Genomic DNA, 20,493 nt, shown 5'->3' with positions numbered 1-20,493 from the left:
GCTCATAATGCATAAGAAATGCCAGGTCACAAAAAGATAATGGTTCAGAAGGCATTATTGTAAGGGTAACGGGGCTGGGATAAATGCAAGTTAAATATGTTTTGAATAAAGCAGACTCCAAATTCTCTACTTCCAGCTAAGAATACTGCCAAGCAAATGCTGATGCTGTAGTGGTTATTCTTCTTAGTGGTGGCTATGTTCAGCCTGGATGAAACATTCAATAAATCTGATTATCAAGGGCAGGGTAAATTGTGCCCAAGAAGTGGGGTGGAGCATCTTACATTCTGCAAAAGTGCAGAATGGAAAAGAATATCCTAGACTAAATCTAGTTTGTTGGGGATTGTTTATTTGTTTGTTTTATCAGGAGCAATGCCATGACCCTTTCCTACACCAGATTGGAGTATCATTTTCTCTCAACATGATGTTATTCTGCTGACCACCAGTGTGGGCCAAGATTGAGTAGCTGGCCCTTTGGGTTCTTTCCTGTGCAGTTTTTGTGGCTGACTAGCATTCTGTCTGTTGTTAATTTAGCCTTTCCTTCCAATTTCAATATTAATAACTTAAAGTGGTAGCTAAATTTGCAACTTTTGTAGGTTGCAATGAAGAGTCTGGTAAGATCCAGCATGTTTGGCAATCCATGGCAGAAGAGCCTGTGGAGTATTACCTTCAGTTGTGAAAGCAGCATGGTGGATCTTCCTTCCTGTATATTTTCCATGTGAAAAACAGCATTGTCCTTAATAGTGCTTTCAGATAGATATTTTTTTCTTTTGTATGCCTTTTTGTTTGGCTCTTGATTTCCCATATGTGGGAAACTATCTTGTTGCATAAAATTTTGGCTTAATGTGCAAAATTCTTTTTTCAACTTCTTTCTCAGTCTTTGTCTTTAATCTAGTGTCATGGAACACTGCTTCAGATAATGAGCTTTGGATAAAATGGAATTTTGCATGTAGATTTATGTAGAAGATTTCATTTGTGGACCTTTTCTTAGCTGCATGATACTGTAACTGTAAAACTACTGATGAGAAACCTTGGTCTTGTCATGAGTTTATTTCATGACCTGGTTACTAAAATTCTTAGATGTGCCTCTGCCTGAATTAAGGTGCAAATGAGACCATATGCCAGTGGCAATAGTATGGGTTTTGTTTGATAGTAAATATGAGATAGAGAGAAAGAAAGAAATAAAAAATATGGGGGGACAAAAAGGGCTTGGCAGAGACAGAACGAGGAAAATATCACCATTCCATGGATCCCAACGATGCTGTTTTGATCCTTTCCAGCTGGTCTTGGTGGTGAAGGCCCCCCAAAAAGCATAGAATAGTTAATTATAATAAGTATAAGTAATAATAAGTGGGTTAATACACACTCAGGCTAAATAGGAAAACCCAGGCACCTCCCTGCTGGGGGGGAGTTTGCCATTGTTTTTGATGCATCATGTGCAGTCCTGTGGTGTGAGGCTTCAGGAATGACTCTGGGGGGAGGCACTTTGTGGGGTTTTTGATGGATTCTGACTCCCCCTAATTTCGGGGATGGTTCTGTGTAATCCTGGCAAACTCAGCCAGGAAAGAATATATGTGGTGGTTTTTTTTGGGTTTTTTGGTGTGGGTTTTTTTTTTGTTTTTTGGGTTTTTTTGTGTGGTTTTGTTTTTTTTTTTTTTTTTTTTTTTTTTTTTTTTTTTTTTTTTTTTTGCTCCCAGGCCTGAGATGATTAAAGAATGGGTTTTCCCTTTATGTAATCTTAGTGATTTAATTTACAGTCCAAAGTCCCAGTCAGGTATCTTCAGGGAGGCTTCTTTGGTTGTAGCTTCTCTATGCAGGTTTTGTTATAACAAGCACAACTTTTAATCAATGTTTGAGGCATGAACTACTTCAGCCTCTGACAGTTTAGTACGGGGGGTTTGCTTTGTTATTTTTTGTAACTAATCTCATTAATTGGCATTCTGAATGGCTTTGTAACATCTGTAGTCCTGCCAGTACTCAGCCTTTCCAAACAGATGTAGTATCAGATTGCACTTTTGTGCTGTGCAAATTAAGCTGCTGTAGTACTGTGCTGGTAGAACTGACTTAATTTCTCTGCAGCTTATCTGCACTGCTGTTACCACTAGATATGACACACTATCCAGGAAAACTGTGTCTGTTTAATTCAACACTGATCAGATTAAGTTCCTTTGTGGTAGATCTACAAAAGAAGAAAAAGGAGATTCTAGTCTTTAATATCTGTGTGTTTCTTTTTAATTTTGAGCTAATATGCTTTTTCTAGTCACAGTAGTGCTCACATGAATAAAGGAAATAGAGGTTATGTGAAAAAGATTTTTATTAGGATAGACTAAACACAAAAACATCAGTCTTCTTCAAACTGACAGTGATTTGTTATAGCTTCTGTGGTTTTAATGTTTTTCTTTTGTGTTGCTGAGGTTTTCTTTTGTAGTAGCTTTTTAAAGAAGCAAGGTTACTTCAGTCAGGCCTGTCCTGCCTCTCCAAATTCTCTTCTGTCCTGAAATAACTTTGAGCCCACAATGAGTTTGAAGCAAATATTCCAGAGGTTTCAAAAGTGGTGAGTTCCTAAATATATTAAGAAAATAGGCAGCCAGGTAAGGAAACATTCTTAGCCCTGCAGAAGAAAGGCTGAACCTTAGAGAATGGAGACACTGTGAGTAACCTCATTGTTGGAGAGCCTTCACTGGAGCTCAGACCACCTTAGGCATCTCCAGGTAGCACTCTTCTCTTCACAGAAGTATTTAGTGGTCTGCAATGCATTTTTAAAACACCTCAGTGTTGTGTTTGGAGGCTGTTGACTGGAGTGGTAATGATCCATATTTTTCTTTGGGGAAGAACCATTTTCCCTGAAGAAAGAACCAGATTTGCACAATTCACTCCTTTTTCCTAAACAACTTTTTGGGCACCTCCAGCTTCATTTCAATCTAAGCTAAAACTGATTGTCATAACACTACTGTTACAGGTTTTAGGGACAATTCTTCAAAGATAAGATTACAGAATTTTTCATCACCAATCTGTTTTTATGCAAGACTGATTGCTGTGATGGTTCATTTTCTTTGTATTAGATCTCAGTCAAAAGTTAGTTACCATTTTTATGCTTATAAAAATATATATCTGCCAACTTATGTGTTTTATAGGACAGTCAAAACACCAAAAGGTTTTGCATGTTATGTTAGCTGATCTAATATTTTCCTTCATTATGGCTTAACAAAGCATGGGAATACAGTCAAATTGTTCTTTGCCAGCTGTCTAAGGAAAGATGGTCTACATCAAATAGTGCCCAAAGGAAACCTGCATTTCCACAAGCCAGAGCTATATTCCCCAGGGTGTATATTATTTTGGATTGAAATAATTATGGCATTTTATCAGCCAAGCCCTAGGTAAGAAGTGAGAGCTAAAAGCTCTGAATTTCAGATAGCAGGTCACAGCCAAAGGGAGAATTTTTTTGGTATAGCTGTAATAAAAAAAGGGGGGAAGGAAAACCCAAAGCACATGTTAACCACTGGATTAAGTTTTTGCTTCCTGAAAACCCCCAAGATTGCTGCTTGTTCCCTTTCAGCACTCTGTGGATTTTGCATCCACTTCGTGGATTTCTGCAGCATTGCTGCTGCAGCAACTGTGATCAAATTAGAAATACTAAATTATCATCATCTATGCTTGTGCTGTAAAGTGCCCACCTTAGTTTAATGCAAATGTGATGGGACTCTTGGTGAGACAGCTACATGAAAGCATGAATGCCTGGATCTGGGTATAAAAATCTACACTGGCTAGTCACTTAGGGATTGTAGAAGACATTTTTTGAAATGAATTAGTGAGAAATAGGGGAAAATGAAATATGGAATGTGTAAAAGTAATCATTTTCCCTTATTGCAGCCATTAGAAATATGCTTCTTGAACATGCAGGAATCATGGTATTTTACAATAGCTTTATAAATGTTAGATTATTAGTGTAATATTTGCATATTTCCAAGGGCAATTTCTTTTTGTTGTATGCATTTCTATGACTTTAAAAAGAAATATTAAAGATTCCTTATTTTTAGAAACCTATCTTTATAATTGTTGTGATGATATCTTAAACTGCAGTTTATCAAAAACTTGAAATTGTCTTGTGGTGCAGTATTGCATTTTTTTCAGTATATGGACTGTTTCACTAACCTGCTTATCCTTATGCTCTAACAAGCCTGAAATAACTGAATGTGTGTATATTTGCTTGAGTAATTTAATACATATATAGGTTCTTTCTGCTTTTTTAGTATTTTTATTAAAAATTTCCTTAAATAAATCTTTGAAATGAAGTGAAGAAAAATACTTGTATACACCTGTATTGAAAGCTGATATAAAACAATTGCATAAACTACTCTCCCGTGCTTATTCAGAACCTTGTCAAACTAAATGCATTAAAATCTCAATGTGTTTTAAATGAATGGGTTTGAATCATGTTCTCTGCTTGAATATGCTGTTTGGGGTTTTTCAACTCCCCCTGATTACATCCTAGGAGTGTTTGGGATTTTTTTCTTTTTCTTAGAAGGAAATGGCAGAACTATTAGCACACACTGCTGTAGTTTTGCAGCCCTTTCCCTTGTCAGAAATGGATAAGTTAAAGAGAATTACTTTAGCTGTTACTGGCATTTGAAAAATGTTTAGAAAGAATAATTATTTGCATTCTTCCTCTGAGGTGTAATATGATAAATGTTCTATGAATCTAACCAATTTAACCTCCAATAAAACAAAGCACTGTTGATTTTAAAGTATTCTGTACTGCTAATGTGTTTTTTCTATCAATTCTTTTCTCAACTGATCGCTCTGTTTCCCCCTGCCTCCCATGGCAGTCTTTTCCCTGTAAAAGGACCAATCTGTCTAAGGTAGAGAAATTACATTTCTGTGTATTGATTGCCATGTCTGCATGTAGTTAATGCACAGAGGCTATGCTAATCATCTATATGTCTTGCTTCAATTTACTTTTTGAATACTTTTTCCCCAAAATTTAATTTTTTTTCTATTTGTACTCATGTCAGCATGATGTCTAATTTGTAACCTTGAAGTAACTATTTTATGTTATGTAAGAAGTAGTCTTACAAAACTTCATTTGAATCATTATCATTTAAACAGACAGAAAATTGCATCACGCCTTCCTATTTTTGTGATACTCAGGAAACAACCTTTTTGCTGTATTCTTTTTTTTTTTTTAATCAGGCTAGAATTCGAGAGACAGCAACGAGAGGAGCTTGAAAAATTAGAAAGTAAAAGGTAACATTGTTCTCTGTGGTATTTATGTGTGTATGTGCGTCTATATATACAAGTTATAAACTCTTTTATATCATGAATTTGGAATCACAGTGTTATTCAGCAAGCAGACAATCCTGAGTAGCTGAATTGGAGCTAACTGATATTTAGCAAAGAAACTCTGGATAGATTTTACAGATACAATATATTAGCCTTGCTCTTTATTTTCATGGTTTTACTTTAAAAGATGGCAAATTGCCTTCTTAATTCATATCTCTTTTTAATGGTTTATCTTTGGATTGAAGTGTGATAGAAACTCACGTGTTATATTCTGTTTTTCTCATATCTAACTGTGGTGTGGAATGAGCATACTAATCATGCTTTTCAGAATATTATGTGCAAGTTGGTTTGAAATTCAAAAGCATTGTTATTAGCTGGCAAATTGAGCTGATTGTTTTGGCTCATCATACCTGCCAAGACTATGGAAGTGATAGCTGTGCCTTGTTACAGATCTCAGCACTGATTAGATTCAAAAGCTGAAAACCTTTCTGCCTTCTCAGCTTCAGGTGCTGTGCTCCATTTTGATAGAGCTCTTTATGCAGTTGGACTAAGTGAAATAAACTCAGAAAAATTCGGAAGCACTGAAAGATACTATTCAGCAACTAACTCAACACAGGATCATTGATACTTACTGGTTTTTTTTTTTATGTTGGTGGAATTTGAATTCAGATTGTGCAGAAATTAATTTGCTTTAATTCTTTAATTCTTTAATTATTCTGGCAAAATAACCAGTTGACTTGCAGGTTGTCTCTACTTGCATTATGGGGATAATGGCAACCCTTAAGTAAGAGAGATTACACAGAACATAATAACTTGTCAAATTTTATAATCCCGTTTATCAGTAATCCAGTTTGAAATACCTAAACTGAAAACATTGCTTTAATTCATCTGTTGGCTTAAACTTGGTGAGGCAAGTTGCTAATCAAGTCCTTCTATACAAGTTTTTGTTCATGAGAATATATGTAAAAAAAATACATATTTCCTCTTCACTGTGTGCATGGATATGTTCTATTAATATTTTTATTTGATTTGACAGAACTAATACAGTCTAATTTTTTAATAACACAAGTGCTATATAACATGTCTTCATATAACTTTATATATCCACAGCTTTTTATACTGACACAGACTACATGAATCTCTTTTTGATTTGTCTCATGTGTTGAGTCATTTCCAAGCGATGAAGGATCTTAACCTGTAGCAAAACAAAACTAATAAAAAAATAAATGGTTATATATAGTCAAAAATCTTAGTCCAAACCTTTTTAACTTCACGCAAATGTTTTACTGTAGGAAACAAATAGAAGAGATGGAAGAAAAACAAAAATCTGACAAAGCAGAACTTGTAAGAATGCAGCAAGAAGTGGAGTCACAGCGCAAAGAGACAGAAATAGTTCAGCTGCAAATACGAAAACAGGAGGAGAGTCTGAAACAAAGAAGTGTTCACATTGAAAGCAGGTTAAAGGATTTGCTGGCTGAAAGAGAAAAATTTGAAGAGGAGAGATTGCGGGAACAACAGGAGATAGAGCTTCAAAAGAAAAAGCAGCAGGAAGAAATTTTTGCCCGGGTCAAAGAGGAGTTGCAGCGACTACAAGAACTTAATCATAATGAAAAAGTAGAGAAAATGCAGATTTTTCGTGAACTAGAAAAACTGAAAAAGGAAAAAGATGAGCAGTATCTGAAGCTGGAATTAGAAAAAAAGAGACTTGAAGAACAGGAAAGAGAACAGGTGCTGCTGGTGGCTCACCTAGAGGAACAGCTTCGAGAGAAGCAGGTTATGATAGAGCTCCTGAAGAGAGGGGATGTCCAAAGACTAGAAGAAGAGAGAAGAAATCTTGAAGAGATCAGAGAATCTTTTTTGAAAGTCAAGGAAGCCCGATCTGAAGGTGATGAAAGCCATGAAGAATTAGAAAAAGCACAGTGTGACTTTGTGGAGTTTAAAAGAAAACAGCTGGAACAGCTGGCTATTTTGGAAAAAGATTTAATTCAACAAATGGATCACCTAGAAAAGGAAATAGCAGATGAAAAAAGAGCTATGGAGACCTTAAAATTTGCAGATGAAGAATGTTTAAATCTCAAGAGAGATGATGAAAACTCTATGGATGGCATACTCAAGGCTGAAGAAGTTGACAAGATGAAGCCAGTGGAATACAGGCTCCAATCTAAAATACGCCAGCTTGAGTACCTGAAGAGCAATCATTTGCCAGCTCTGCTGGAGGAAAAACAAAGAGCTTCTGAAGTCCTTGACAGGGGCTTGTTAGGGTTAGATAATACTCTCTATCAAATAGAGAAAGAAATAGAAGAAAAAGAAGAGCGGCTTGCCCAGTATAGGGCTAGCACAAATCAGCTGCAGCAGCTACAAGAAACCTTTGAATTCACAGCCAATGTAGCCCGGCAGGAAGGAAAGGTTCGGAAAAAGGAAAAAGAAATCCTTGAATCAAGGGAAAAGCAGCAGAGAGAGGCACTGGAGCAAGCTGTTGCTAAGTTAGAAAGGAGGCATTTTGCTTTGCAGCGTCGTTCCACCATAGACTTTGAAATTGAAGAGCAGAAACAGAAGCTGGCCACCTTGAACAACAGCTGTGGTGAACAGGCAGGGCTGCAGGCAAGTCTGGAAGCTGAACAAAAAGCTCTTGAGCAAGACCGAGAACGGTGAGTGTGGCAGTAGGTTCCATTTATCAGAACCTGTCCACCAAAGGGGAATGCTGGAGCTCACCCTGGGTCAGGGGTGGCTCCGTGTGCTGGAAAAGTCTCTCCTCCAACCCGAGCTTCCAAAGAAAGGCTCAGCAGTCTCTGTTGTTCGGTCTCAAGGCAGTTTATTGCAAGTTATCTAAAAGATTTTCTCCTTGGGCTGCTGTGGTTTGCTCACAGCTCAGGCAGAGGCACACACACACCCTGACATCCTCTCTGACCCCGACTGCTTCTTCTCTCCCCGCCCAGGGCTGCTGCTCTCTTTTATATGGTACATTATGTGTTACTTGTTTAGAGTTCTTCCCCAATGCCTATTACCTATGTTAAATTGTGCTTTTCTATCTTTTATATGGTACATTACGTGTTACATGTTTAGAGTTCCTCCCCAGTGCCTATTACCTATATTAAATGGTGCTTTTCTACTCTAAACCAATCTGTGAGTGCCAACATCACCAAGAACATGGAGGTAGGGAAGAAGAAAGAGGGAGGACAGGGCAGGCCCAAATCCCTCCATCTTAAAACCTCTGACTCCCATGTACAAAACTAAAACCCCCCTGTACAGCACTCAAAAATTCTTCCCTTTACTTTGTGACTACTTCTACTCTAATATCTGAACTTTTGTGACTCCTTGTTCTTTCTGCAAGGTTGTTAAATCATTCCATGGCTCAAACCCAAAATCACAGCTGTTTCCAGCTGCCTGCCAGGGTCTCAAATGCTTCTGACCTGGGCCCAGAACATCCAAAAATATCTGAGGGACATTCTGAATTCTGACAGGGGAATAATCTTACACTTAGGATGTTGAGAGCACAGCTTGTTCAGTGTCCCAGTACTTCTTCATAAGTTTCTTCATGAGTTTCAAGTAGCTTACCCAAAATTGAAGCTCTACTGCTTTTTAAAGGATTTTTGCACATTTATTAAGTTCTGGTACGTTTGGATAGTTATCCCATCCTCAGCAGGATATTATTTGCATTAGCCACCACAGTACTTAAATTGCTTTACCTATGTAGAAAGGTCAGACATCTTTATGTTCTGCCCTTAGAGCAAATGCACCATCTAACAACTTTTTTCTCTAAAATTATTTCAGTATAACATTTTATTTTCTTTATTAGTAACAAGTTAGATGTTTGGTCAAGATTTGGAGTCTGTTACGGTTACCGAGTGTCCTTCTCAACTGGTGATATACTGAACCCTTCTGGTAGTAAAAGTAAATGGGGGTAAATATTTGATTTTTTAATAGCCCTGGTTTCAAGGCTAAATAAAAATAAGCTATATCCATGTAAAATTTGATGTTGCTTTTTAGGCTTATTGGAAAATATACAGAGGCTTTAATACTGCCCAGTGTGGTGACAATCCCTTTTAGGCACAGAAGCAATGTCATCAGTTATACTCAAGATATCTTGCATTACATTTAGCCTAAATATGGGAGGCTCAGAGAAAAGTCAGCCAGGTAAGGAAGGATCTTTCTCTGTGGAGGAAGATGAAGAAATCTTTTTGGGGTTTTTTTGCCCTGAGCAGAAATTCACTAAGATTAATGTGTTCAATCCTTGCAGTATGGAAAAAGTGCAGAATTGCCATTTTTAAATGTGCTTCCTGATTTGCTTATACTGGAGCTTTAAAACCTGTGACTGTCAGTGAAAAAATCAGTTTTATTCTTTTTCCTGTGGTAGCACTTGTCATCTGTTTTTAAAATATTTCACTAATTTATCTGAATATTATTTCATAAGCCCTTCAAACAGGTATGGAAAAACCACCTAAAAGAAGAAACTTGCCTGTAGACAGATTGAAGAGCTCTTCTGTACTCCATGCCTTTTAAACCATTATCAGAAGAGTTGCTTTATATAGACTGTGTAGAGGTCACTTTTTCAACATTTATAGCTACATTGTTTGGCTTTTAGTTAAGCATTTTCAATACTGATTCATCATTTTGTGTATATTGCCATTATTTCCCATAATTGTTGTGAACATGAAGTCTCATTTTCTACACTAAGCATCTCACTTGACTAAAGTGAGCTATTAACAACTGGAGGTTCTACAAATATAGGGTTGTGTGATAAGTGAAAAAATGTTGTCAGCCAGAAAACTGAGGTTTGGGGAAGATACCAAGGAAGTAAAAAGATCTTTTTTTTTTTTGTCTTTTTTCCTTGGTTTTTGGTTTGTTTTTTTTTTTTTATTTTCTTATTTACTTCAAAATCCTCTTGCACGGGCTAAATAAAACTTTGAAGTCTTTAAGTGAATAACCCATGGGCCTGATATATTCAATTCAGTATGTTTTTGTGAACATTGAGGCAAGAAAAAGATCTAAAGATACATGAGAGTATGTTAAACATTTCAGGCTACTTACTGCTCTTCTGTTTGAGTTTGCATTTCACAGTGTATGATGCCATAGTAAGCATATGAATTATATATGTTTCTTATTGTTTATCTAGATCCCATTATGTAATGATGTGCTCTGGTTCAGATCAGTTAACTATATGAAAATGTTTAAATGAAATGTGCTATACAAGTTTAAGTCCATCATTACTAGATACAATGTTTTTATTTGTTTGAATCATATGGAAGCTCAAAATTCTTTTACCTACAGGTGTCTTAGTTTGAAGTAATTTAAAGGAGAATGCTCTGGAATGAGTTGTCTCCTTTAAGAGTTCCAGCAATCCCTTTCCACTTATAAGAAATTGATACTAATAGCAGAAAGTGAAAAAGCATTAGTTTATGAAGGAAAAAAAATGCCAATAGGTAGAGGGGAAAAAAGAAAATAACTCGTAGATATCAAACTGCTAGACCTCACCACACCACTTTGCCTAAGCAGAGACCAAGCAGTCAGCAACACAAATACCATGCTGTGAAAAGCTGTGAAAAAACTCAGGTGGGGAACTTTTTAAAATGCCTGCACCCCCAATTCCACAAGCTGTGAAAAAACTCAGGTGGGGAACTTTTTAAAATGCCTGCACCCCCAATTCCACAAGACACTCAAGGTCTGTGGCTTCATGATTTTAAAGACCCTGTAACAGTTTTTGGCCACAGATAATTCTGGTATTTGATATCATTGTGAATCACCCCAAAACAACAGGGATTACTCCCAAAATGATAATTTGAGATTAACTGGGATATATACACACATTTTGGCTTTACTGGCAGAGGTTTGGGGCACTAGAAGGAACATAAAGCAAATTTAGAGCCATCTTTGAGGCAAGGGGCAGGGCACAGCTCCGTATACTCACTGGTGGGTGCATCACAAAGCTGCCTAAGTTTGTAGCTAAATAAGTAATATCTTGTCATAGTAGAATGTTTACAAACCAAGAGCTGAGCTTTGTTCCTTTAATGTAAATCTGACTTTTGTAGTTAAATTGATTTTCCATGGATGCAAACGCTTTCCTATATACATCAGCTGTCTTTCATCCACTTATCCTCAGGACACAAGATTGTTTTGCTGCTAATCAAAAGAAATAGATGGCTTCAGGCAGTGCTGCAAAAAGCACTCTAAAACTGAAGTAAAAATTCAGCCTAAGCCTCAGCATTCATTATCTCTCTAATTTTCTCACTTAACCTCCAGGATGGCATATACAACTGCACTTCAGTTTAGATACATACAATTGTACCAGAAGTGGTAGAATCCCAGGTTTGCATAGTTTCTCTGTTTTAGCAAGAACTTATTTACTTTTATTATTTGATTATTAAGTAACCTCTAGAAAAACAATTACTTTTAGAGACAAAAACTGTAATGAAATTGGGGAAGATTTTTACTGTGTTACTAATCTAATCTCAGCTAGTTTACAAGTGACAAGGGTGTTCTGAAGATTACTTTGTTGTAACATGATGAATATTGCAATAAGTGCTTCTTATTTCATACAAAATGCTTCAGGCGTTTTTAGTCCAAAACACAGTACCCAATTTTACATGTTGTGTTCTGTGCATAAATCCAGGTGGAACTGAAATTATTTGTTAAAGAAAGCTAGGAGGTTTCAAAAGATTTCTTCACTGTATATATACAATAAGTACTATATGTTTATTTTGTTAGTGAATTTTCAAAAACAAATATACAGATGGAACAACTGGAAAATGTACATGTTTAGGACACAATTTAAAGATTATATAGAGAAGTTTTACCAAATCAGTGTTTTAGGTTTTCTTTGGGTTTTTTTGGTATTAGTGCTGTATTTGGAGTTTTTAATTTTTTACCCTTTTATTTCTTCATTTACATTCACACTGGAAAATAATATCTGAGGTCATTGTTAGAGTTCTGTAAAAATGAGTATTTATTCATTCATTAGGTTAGGTCTTAGGAGTTAATATTTAATGTACAGATTTAGATACCTCTTGCAATGGAAGTTATTGAAGTTGTTTTATTTGACTTAATACTACTCTTGGAATGTGGTTTTGAGCTGTCTGTATTTTCCTGTCTAAATGTGCTTAAAGAACAATTACGATTTTTAAACCTTCATAAATATTAGTGTATACCAGTGTAGGCACATTATTTCCCATCAGAATTATTCAAATCAACTCTAAACCAAAGCAAATTACATGTTACAATATCTTTATAGCCTGGACCATGAAATTCAGCAGCTGAAGCAAAAAATATATGGGGGTGATGGAGCTCAGAAAGGAAACCATGGAATATTAGATGAGAGAGTCTCCCACAGCACTTCCCCTGCCAGCCCAACAAAGGCACAGGCACCTGCTGCCCCACTGGTTGATGATAGGTAGGTAATCAGCATTCCTGAAATGGAATGCAAACAAGAGCTTTAGAAAAGAAATATTTGGAAAGACCATTCTGCCAGGGTTGAATTTGATTTAAATACTGCGATTGCACTGCAAGACTGGTCTGGAAATAAAATTGATGTTCTGCTGTACGTAGCCAATAGTCTCAGCTGTTGCTCCTGTGCAGTTTGTTTTAGAATAAAGGGTTGGGAAACTGTAGGTTGAAAGGTATTTAAATTGGTTTTGAGTTTACAGATACTTGTCTATATGGTTTTGCTTCATCTATGCTTATGGCAACAAAGTAAATTTAATTGTGTTAAACTTTTTTAATAGGACAGCTGCCTGGCATCACTAAAAATCTTTAATTTCCCTTGTTATACTTACACATGGCAGTTGTTAGTATCAGCCCTTGGAACATCCCTTGTGTTTGAAGACCAAACCTTTGTTAGTCCAAGTTGCTGATATCACAGCAGCAGTGAAGGCAAACTGTTAAGTTACAAATGATGCAAGCCCAGCCTTTCTTCTTCATCACTTGTCCCCTCACTGCCTCTTTTGTGTGGAGCTGCACTCATAGCAGTGGCTGACCCTGTGGTCCAGTAATTTGTTTAATTAATTACAATATTTAACCTTTACCTGTTAGATGAAAATTCATTCAAAATTAAGGAGGGATAAAACGGGTCTAACATTAATCCTGCCAGTTAAGAGCTGTGCAGTACTTAGGGTTAAAGACATTTCAAAGAGCCTTTTATTCTGTCTTGATTTTTATGTGAAAATACACTATTTTTCCATACACACACACACTTTTCTGTGTCTTAAAGGATAAATGCCTTTATTGAACAAGAAGTGCAGAGAAGGCTCCAGAATATTCATCATAAAGCTGAGGATAATCATGTTAGTGTGTCCTGGTCTTCAGAAAGTTTCAAGGTGAGCAGAAATGGGTGGGAGATCCTGACCTTCAAGTGCTCATGTCTAACCACTGATTTAGTTTTGCCATTCAGTAATTTCCATGTTTTGCTGTGTTTACTTACTCTTAATTTACCAAAAAGTTTTTAAAAAAGTAAACAGTAAATGAGGTGTGAAGTAAGTTTTTAAATTTTAATAATATATTTATTTCCAGTGGTGTTTTTATGTTGTATTCTGGGGTTTTTTTTTGGGCAGGAAAGAGTGTGTAAATTACAATAAGAAGTTTGCAAATAAAATTCTAATTTTATGCCAGAAAAGATTTAACTCATGAAAATTAAGGTTCTTCTGGATGGAATTTCATACTTACAAATGCCTATTCAAAAACTGGTAATCTAATTGATCCAAAGAGTGTGTTGATAAATATGGATTGTTATTTTTGTATATTATAATGTCTCTTCCTCTAATACTTTTAAATTAACTTAAACAAGAAAGGCACTTTTTAATAACCTCCTGTACCTTGTTTTGTGCTTAGGATAATGAGAGGCACAATAACAGCACTGTTCAACGCAAGTTGAAGTATGAGGTAGGTCATAATTTGTCAGAATGAAATGGTTGTCTTAAATTATGTCATGCCCTGTAATTAAATTTCATAATGTTTAGCTGCATAATTAGAATTTTGAATTCACAGCAAGATTAATGACTAGCAGAGATGGTGGTGCATCTTACCAGCTGGAATCAAAGTGATTTTGTTTCAGATTGTACCTAGCTTTTCCTTGTTTGAAAGGTGTGGTGTTAGGGTAGATCTTTCTACATTGTTTTGCCATGATTCTGAATTTGGAACAGTTGTCCTTTCATTGTTTTTAGAGGAGAAAAGTGTTTAATGAGCATTTAATTACATTTAATTTGAATTCAATTAATTAAATGATTGTCTGAATTCAGAATACACTTTTGACTCACAATGAACTGCTGTAAGGGTGTCTATAAATTAGGATTCATACATGTATTTATGTATTTTTAATCTGAGGCTTAGACCCTTCCCACCATATTTACAACTGGAATTGTACTTCTTTTGACTCTTACACTGTTGTTTTTCAGCTGTGTTGGACTTTTTGCAATCTGTTGGCTAGTGTGGGATTACTTTTTTTGTGCATATGTGGGGAAAAAAATTGAGGGCTTATGAGTTTCTGCATTACCTGTTGATTTTTCTGGGGGTTTTGAGTAAAGCATTTATAATCCAGGTGATGGACACTGTACAGAGAACAAGGAGGGGTGGGTTGAAAAGATCAGCTGTTCATTAATCAGATCTCAATCACTGCTCTTGGGTTTTTGAGAGAGACAGAGAGATTGTACCAATTTTAAATGATTGTATCAATCTAATCAAAATCAATTCTCAGTTAAAGAAATGTTTTGGTCAGAAGATTTTACAAAGAGATTATTTTCTTCTTTTGGAATTTTTTAACAGAAAAGTCAACAGTGGCAGCCACACTGTGGCTTTGCATTTCTGTCTAAAGATGGCAATTGTGCTCCAGAGTTGTGTGGAGAAAATGCAGGAGTAAGAGACCATAAGAGACAGACAGAAGGCATATACAGAGATGCTGGATTTATTTTCCAGTTCTGGAAGACATTCTTCCCCTTGTACATCAAAGAAGGCATTTCAGAATGAAGGCATAACTCAGAGCAGGAGAGCTTTGCATGTCATTGTGACATTAGAAGTAGCTTAATTCACTCTAAAGGTACTAATACTATAAAGAGTGAGAATGTTCTGTATCAGAATGTCTAATCTACTTCTTTACATAGTTCTGACTTTAATAATGTGTCTTATTCACTGCACAAGGTTGAAAATTTCAATCATTCTGATGATAAAATAATTACTTTGTCAGATTGTCACAGCTCAAGAGCTGAATCTGATTGTTCCTACTTGAAACAGATGTCTTCTGCAGGATCCTTAATGGGTGCTAATGAGCAAACTGGCTTTAGCATATTGTGCCTTGTCTTTTCTTGGTCTAATGTGCATTCTGAAACAAAAACTTATAAAGATAACAGCCCATAAAGGCAGTGCAGCCAATAGTTGAAGACCAGTCTAGTAATTCTCAGCTTCCAACACACAATGCCTCTGATTTGGTTTCTTTTAAGGCAATATCTTCTTTTTCTGATGCAAGACCTGAACACACTTCCATTTTGGGATATTTTTTCAGTCGGTTTTCCTACTTTTACAAAGATACTAGTAGTCAGCTGGTCAGCAGTGCAGTGGTTTTTAAACAAATTAAGGAGTTAGGAAGTTTGTGTGATGCAAGTGAGAGATGTGCCCAAGCAATATTATTAATAAAAAATCTGCCATTTATAAGAAACTTGCAAGTAAACGTGTTCCTCAAGTCAGGCATAAATCAAGACATATCCCACACTAGTGGTGGTGCTAAAGCTCATACTGAAAACATCATTCAGCCTGAATGCTCTGTGCAAGAGGCTCTCACAATGTGCATAAGCATGGAGATCTCTGATGCCTTGGTGAGAAAATCCCCTGAAGAATGTGCATGCCATTGGGAAAAAAAAAAAAAAAAAAAAAAAAAAGAGCTAGAAATCAGTTTAGTGTTAAGACAGAACTTGGTGCATTTTCCTGATGTATTTTTGAAGCTTCAGCCTATTCTCTGGAAAAGGTACTGGAATTTTTCACCTGTGCTTTACTTCAGATTTCTGTTAGGGTTGAGAGTTGAAAGGTGTCTGTTGGCAGTTGCAGGAAACCAGAGCCAGGATCTGCTTGCTTTGTGTGGTTCCATTCTGTATGTTATTGTTTTGTCAGCTGAACAAGGCACCTGCCAGAGTTCCATGGCAGTATTTCATGAGGTTCCTATCAGTACTACAAAAGAGATTCAAGTTGGCTTTGCTGGATGGAATATTTGTCTTCTGTGTTCTGCTGAAGATGGTTTCTTCACAATATTTACCTATAACAAACACTTCACTCAAAGAATTTGCAGTGACAAAATGAGAAGTTTGATTATTACAGTTGGATTGTTTGGATGATGATGTTTGTTTAATTCACCATTCTTGAAAGATGATTTGATACAGATTTCACTGGATTGGACTTCAGATATAAATTAATTTGTTTTTTCAAATTGCCCTGTAAATTTCAAACTGAGTTAGCTGACCTGGTTTACTTTATGAAAATATGGGAAGTATTAAACCTTCATTAGGTGAAATTCATTCACTGCTGTCTACATCAGACTGTGCTAAGCTGACTGTGTATAGGAATCTTGTTCTTACAATTATTCATATAAGTCTCCTAAAGGAAAATAATATCTTTTTTTCTGAACCTGACATTTTGGATGCTTCGTGCCAGCAATTACAATTTGACAGCATTTGGTTTTACAGTTTGAATGATATCCATTGTGCAGTTTTGCCCATCAAAGAGAGGTGCACAAAAATTGAGCTTGTGTTTTCTAAAAGGAACAAGGTTGGACCTGATTCAGGAATTGTTTTTTCTAAATACTGTGAAAAAGAAATAAATACTCAGCTGACAGTCATCCCATCAATTCTTCAAAGCAGTTTGCATGTCCCTTCGGAAATCTGGAAATTAACATTCAGTTCAAGTGAAGAAGCCATTTGGCTAATTATGCATTTGCCTAGGTATTGAAATCCAAATAAGTTAAGATACATTCAAAATAAAAGCCTAATAAATATTGATAAAATCCTTCCCCTCCCCTCCTTTTTTTTTCTTTAATCAATAGAAAAAAGGGGCCTTTGAGCTCTAAGGGAATATCACAGACTATGTAAACACATCTAAGCAATAATAATTATTAATTGAGTGCTCGCATTTTGTATATCTCTGGTATGCTGTACCTCATGTTTCCTCACTTGGGAAATGCTTCTATGCTATATGGTAGGTGGATGAAAACTATTATTACAGCTCTGTCTTATGATTTCCATTTTGGCTGTGTTTTCTAGCTCCCTCCATATACTATCTATCTTCATTAACGTCTTCTCTATTCCTCCTTGATTGTCTTTTCCTTAATCTTTTTGATAATCTTTGTTTTTCATGCTCCTCATTTACTACATGCCCTTGATCTCAATATTTCAAAACATCTGCAGATTTTTTTAATCTTACTTTCTCTGTATGCTCTTAATACTACAGATGTTTACAGGTTTTATACATGCAATTTTGGGAATATTAGCATTGACAATTCTCTTTTTCTCCAGAGTTTTATATTTAAGGTCTATTGCACTTTCATATCAAAATTTGTCACAAGTGCAAAAGGAGTTGTACTTTTAATATCATTTCAGCCTTTGGTGATACTTCTGTGGCAAGACAGATGTTTTGGGGTCTACCAAAACATTTCAGGTTTCTCATGCTTCAATTATGTAGCTGACAACTGGGGACACTGCCTGACAGATGGAGTGAGTTTAACTCTACAGTTCTGTCCATGTAATGTTCTTGGCCTTACTTTCATCATTCTCTTGCTTGCTTATTCATGGGGTTGTTGATGCTGTGAGATTGCCTTTTTACAGTATTTTTATGACTGCATCCCAAGAAAAAACTGAGCTATTGGACATTGATAGAATATTCCCATTAGTAAGGCTTTCCTCTAGCTTAGGATGAGGTGTATTTTACCAGTTACCCCTGTCAGATGCTTGAATAATAAATAAGCTGTTATCTCCTATCTTTTGTTTCTTCCCTTTTAAGGGGAGCTGAATATCTTTTGAATCCTGTGCTTGAATATGCCATCTGCCTTGTTTGAGGAAGATGGTTCTTGGCAGAAAAACCAGTGGCATCTAATCTGAAATTCTAAATTCTGCAAGCATATTGCCAAGCAGAGGTGAAATCTACTACACAGAGTTAGACTTCAGTCTCTCTCCTAGTACAAGAACATTTCCCATTTGTTTTTGCCATATGTTAGGACATGATAATGTAACTCACATGGGATTTAGAAAGAAATAGCTTGCATTGGATAGGGAAGTTATGTCTGGAAGGATGAACACTTGTTTGGATAAAGGGTATGGGAATTATTGCTGTTATATTTCTACTTCCTTAAGGAAGTCCAAAAATGAGCAAAATGTGTCACGTTATTTTGAGGTATTGTGGGGTATTTTTAACAAAGAATGTGTACAGAAATGAGTAGACAGAGCAATATCATCATGTCAGTCCTGCTCAGGAGTGGCTCCCTCGTTGACACCACTATGGCATTTCTTCTGGGCTTGCCCAAAGTCAGCATTGAGTGGCACTTTCTGAGAGAACTGCCTTGATCAAGGCTGTCCAAGGAAATGAGTCTCTGAAACCAATTTATCTTCTGATTATATACCAAAGTTAAATGTTTGTGCAGTTTGTGTTTCCCAATAATGCTTTTTCTCTTCTCTGCTTTTTAAAAAATCTAACTCAATGAATACTCTGCACTTTCATGAAAAAGAAATTCATAGCAGTATATTTTATTTCAATATTTCTACTATTTTTACTATGTGAAGTAAAAATAAAGATCATTGTATCTGAATATCAAAGCATTATTTAATGCATTAGGGTGCATTTTCCTCAACACTTCTTGTTTGAGATTGTTTTCCTCTCTATTAGCTGTTTGTAATAGTTCTCTGAAAATGACTGTCAATAAATTACACGTTGACAGAGGTGGCTTTAAGAGTGGCTTTATGGTTTATTGCTATTTTAGAACAGATGATGTTGTTTTCAGGGGAATGAACTTCTCTTTTCCCCCAAGGAAAGAGAGGCTTACATTTCAGTGCTCCAGAAATTAGTTTTAGCTGGAAAGCTAGTAATGTGGGCAGTAATTACAGAGGAGCAAAATGGACAGGAGACAATATTTGTTGTGAAAAAAAGGTCACTGAAAATATTTTTCCATTCAAACATAAACTGTTTTTATGGTTTCTTAAAATATTTTTTTTTTTAAAGTTTGTGGTAAATACACTCTAGATTAATTCAGTGGAATAAAAATTCACTTTCTTTGTTTTACTCTTATTAATGCTGATGTTAAGGGAAATTACTTTGTCATTTACAATTGACTGGCAATGCAATAACAGCCTCCTCTTCTTGAGAGCCATGAGGATGTCAAAAGGCTCTCTGTGACAGGCAGAGGTGTTTATGAATGAGTTTCAAATTCTTCTCCAGCTCCTACGCAGTCTTATGTGTACTGGAAGTCACCAGGAGTTGCTACAAAGAAGATGAATGTTGAAAATACAGTTACAGCTCAAGTGATGGATGGCAGTGCTAAATACAAATATATAACATAGTCATAACTTTGAAGTGATAGTTTTTCAATCTTTTTGGTTGTTAACTTATATTTGTCATGCTGCTGTTATTTTATTTAAGTGCCAGTTCATTAAGGTTTTCAGACCAAGTATGTTCAATGGAGCAAGTAGAGGACTTCCTTAAAGGCAGTTTCTCTATTTTTTCACTCTGAATGCTTATGCTACTTTTGGGCATAGTGTCTGCAAAGCATTAATCTTTTCAGTTGCAAAAATGTTTTCTTTCTGGCATAATTTCAGAGTTATATATTCCATCTGGCTGTCAAAGGAATGAGCCCTCATTAGAAATAAATTTTTAGATTGTTTTGTCCAGACTGTGCAAATTTATCATAGTTGAGTTTTCTGGGATTCCGATATGATTAAGAAAAATGTAGGAAACTATTCTGACTGTGGATTACTTATTTAATTATAAAATCAATTTGAAATCTTTTAAAGTTTAAGAGCTTTCTGAATTGCTTAGACCCTTGCAGCTTTGCATGATGTTGTAAAGTTTTGTTATGAAAGATAGAGATGTACAAAAATTAGAGCTAACTGTGAAAGCTTGATTAATACACTGATTTTTTTTTTTTTTGTGAAAGAGAGGTAATAAGTCTTCTGCTTTTCCTTGTTTTTGATATCTAAGCTGAAAATGCTTTTTCAAATAAAGGAATATTTTTAATACACTTCACCTTAATTTTTGTATGCATAAAAT

General features: G+C 35.8%; 1 protein-coding gene and 1 pseudogene across 9 annotated transcripts in view; both read left to right on the top strand.

The window, feature by feature from the left end:
• Positions 1-20,493, top strand: part of KIF16B (kinesin family member 16B) — a 137,885-nt gene that overhangs the window by 68,048 nt on the left and 49,344 nt on the right. For 6 of the 9 annotated variants that reach the window (XM_077781850.2, XM_031504221.3, XM_085577215.1 and 3 more), the window contains 6 exons: positions 4,824-4,856; positions 5,188-5,241; positions 6,570-7,925; positions 12,503-12,661; positions 13,478-13,583; positions 14,095-14,145. In XM_077781850.2, the coding sequence (XP_077637976.2) occupies positions 4,824-4,856; positions 5,188-5,241; positions 6,570-7,925; positions 12,503-12,661; positions 13,478-13,583; positions 14,095-14,145 (1,759 nt within the window). Of the gene's footprint in view, positions 1-4,823; positions 4,857-5,187; positions 5,242-6,569; positions 7,926-9,264; positions 9,412-12,502; positions 12,662-13,477; positions 13,584-14,094; positions 14,146-20,493 lie in introns of those variants that run through there. The other 3 variants (XM_085577210.1, XM_077781849.2, XM_085577214.1) reach the window with 2 other exon arrangements.
• LOC144246025 (uncharacterized) lies at positions 14,804-17,334 on the top strand (annotated as a pseudogene).

Source organism: Lonchura striata, chromosome 3 (genome assembly GCF_050655825.1).
Source record: "Lonchura striata isolate lonStrDom1 chromosome 3, ASM5065582v1, whole genome shotgun sequence".
NCBI lineage: Eukaryota > Metazoa > Chordata > Aves > Passeriformes > Estrildidae > Lonchura > Lonchura striata.
Note: the sequence above shows the minus strand (reverse complement) of the source record. Positions and strands in the feature narration are given on the sequence as shown.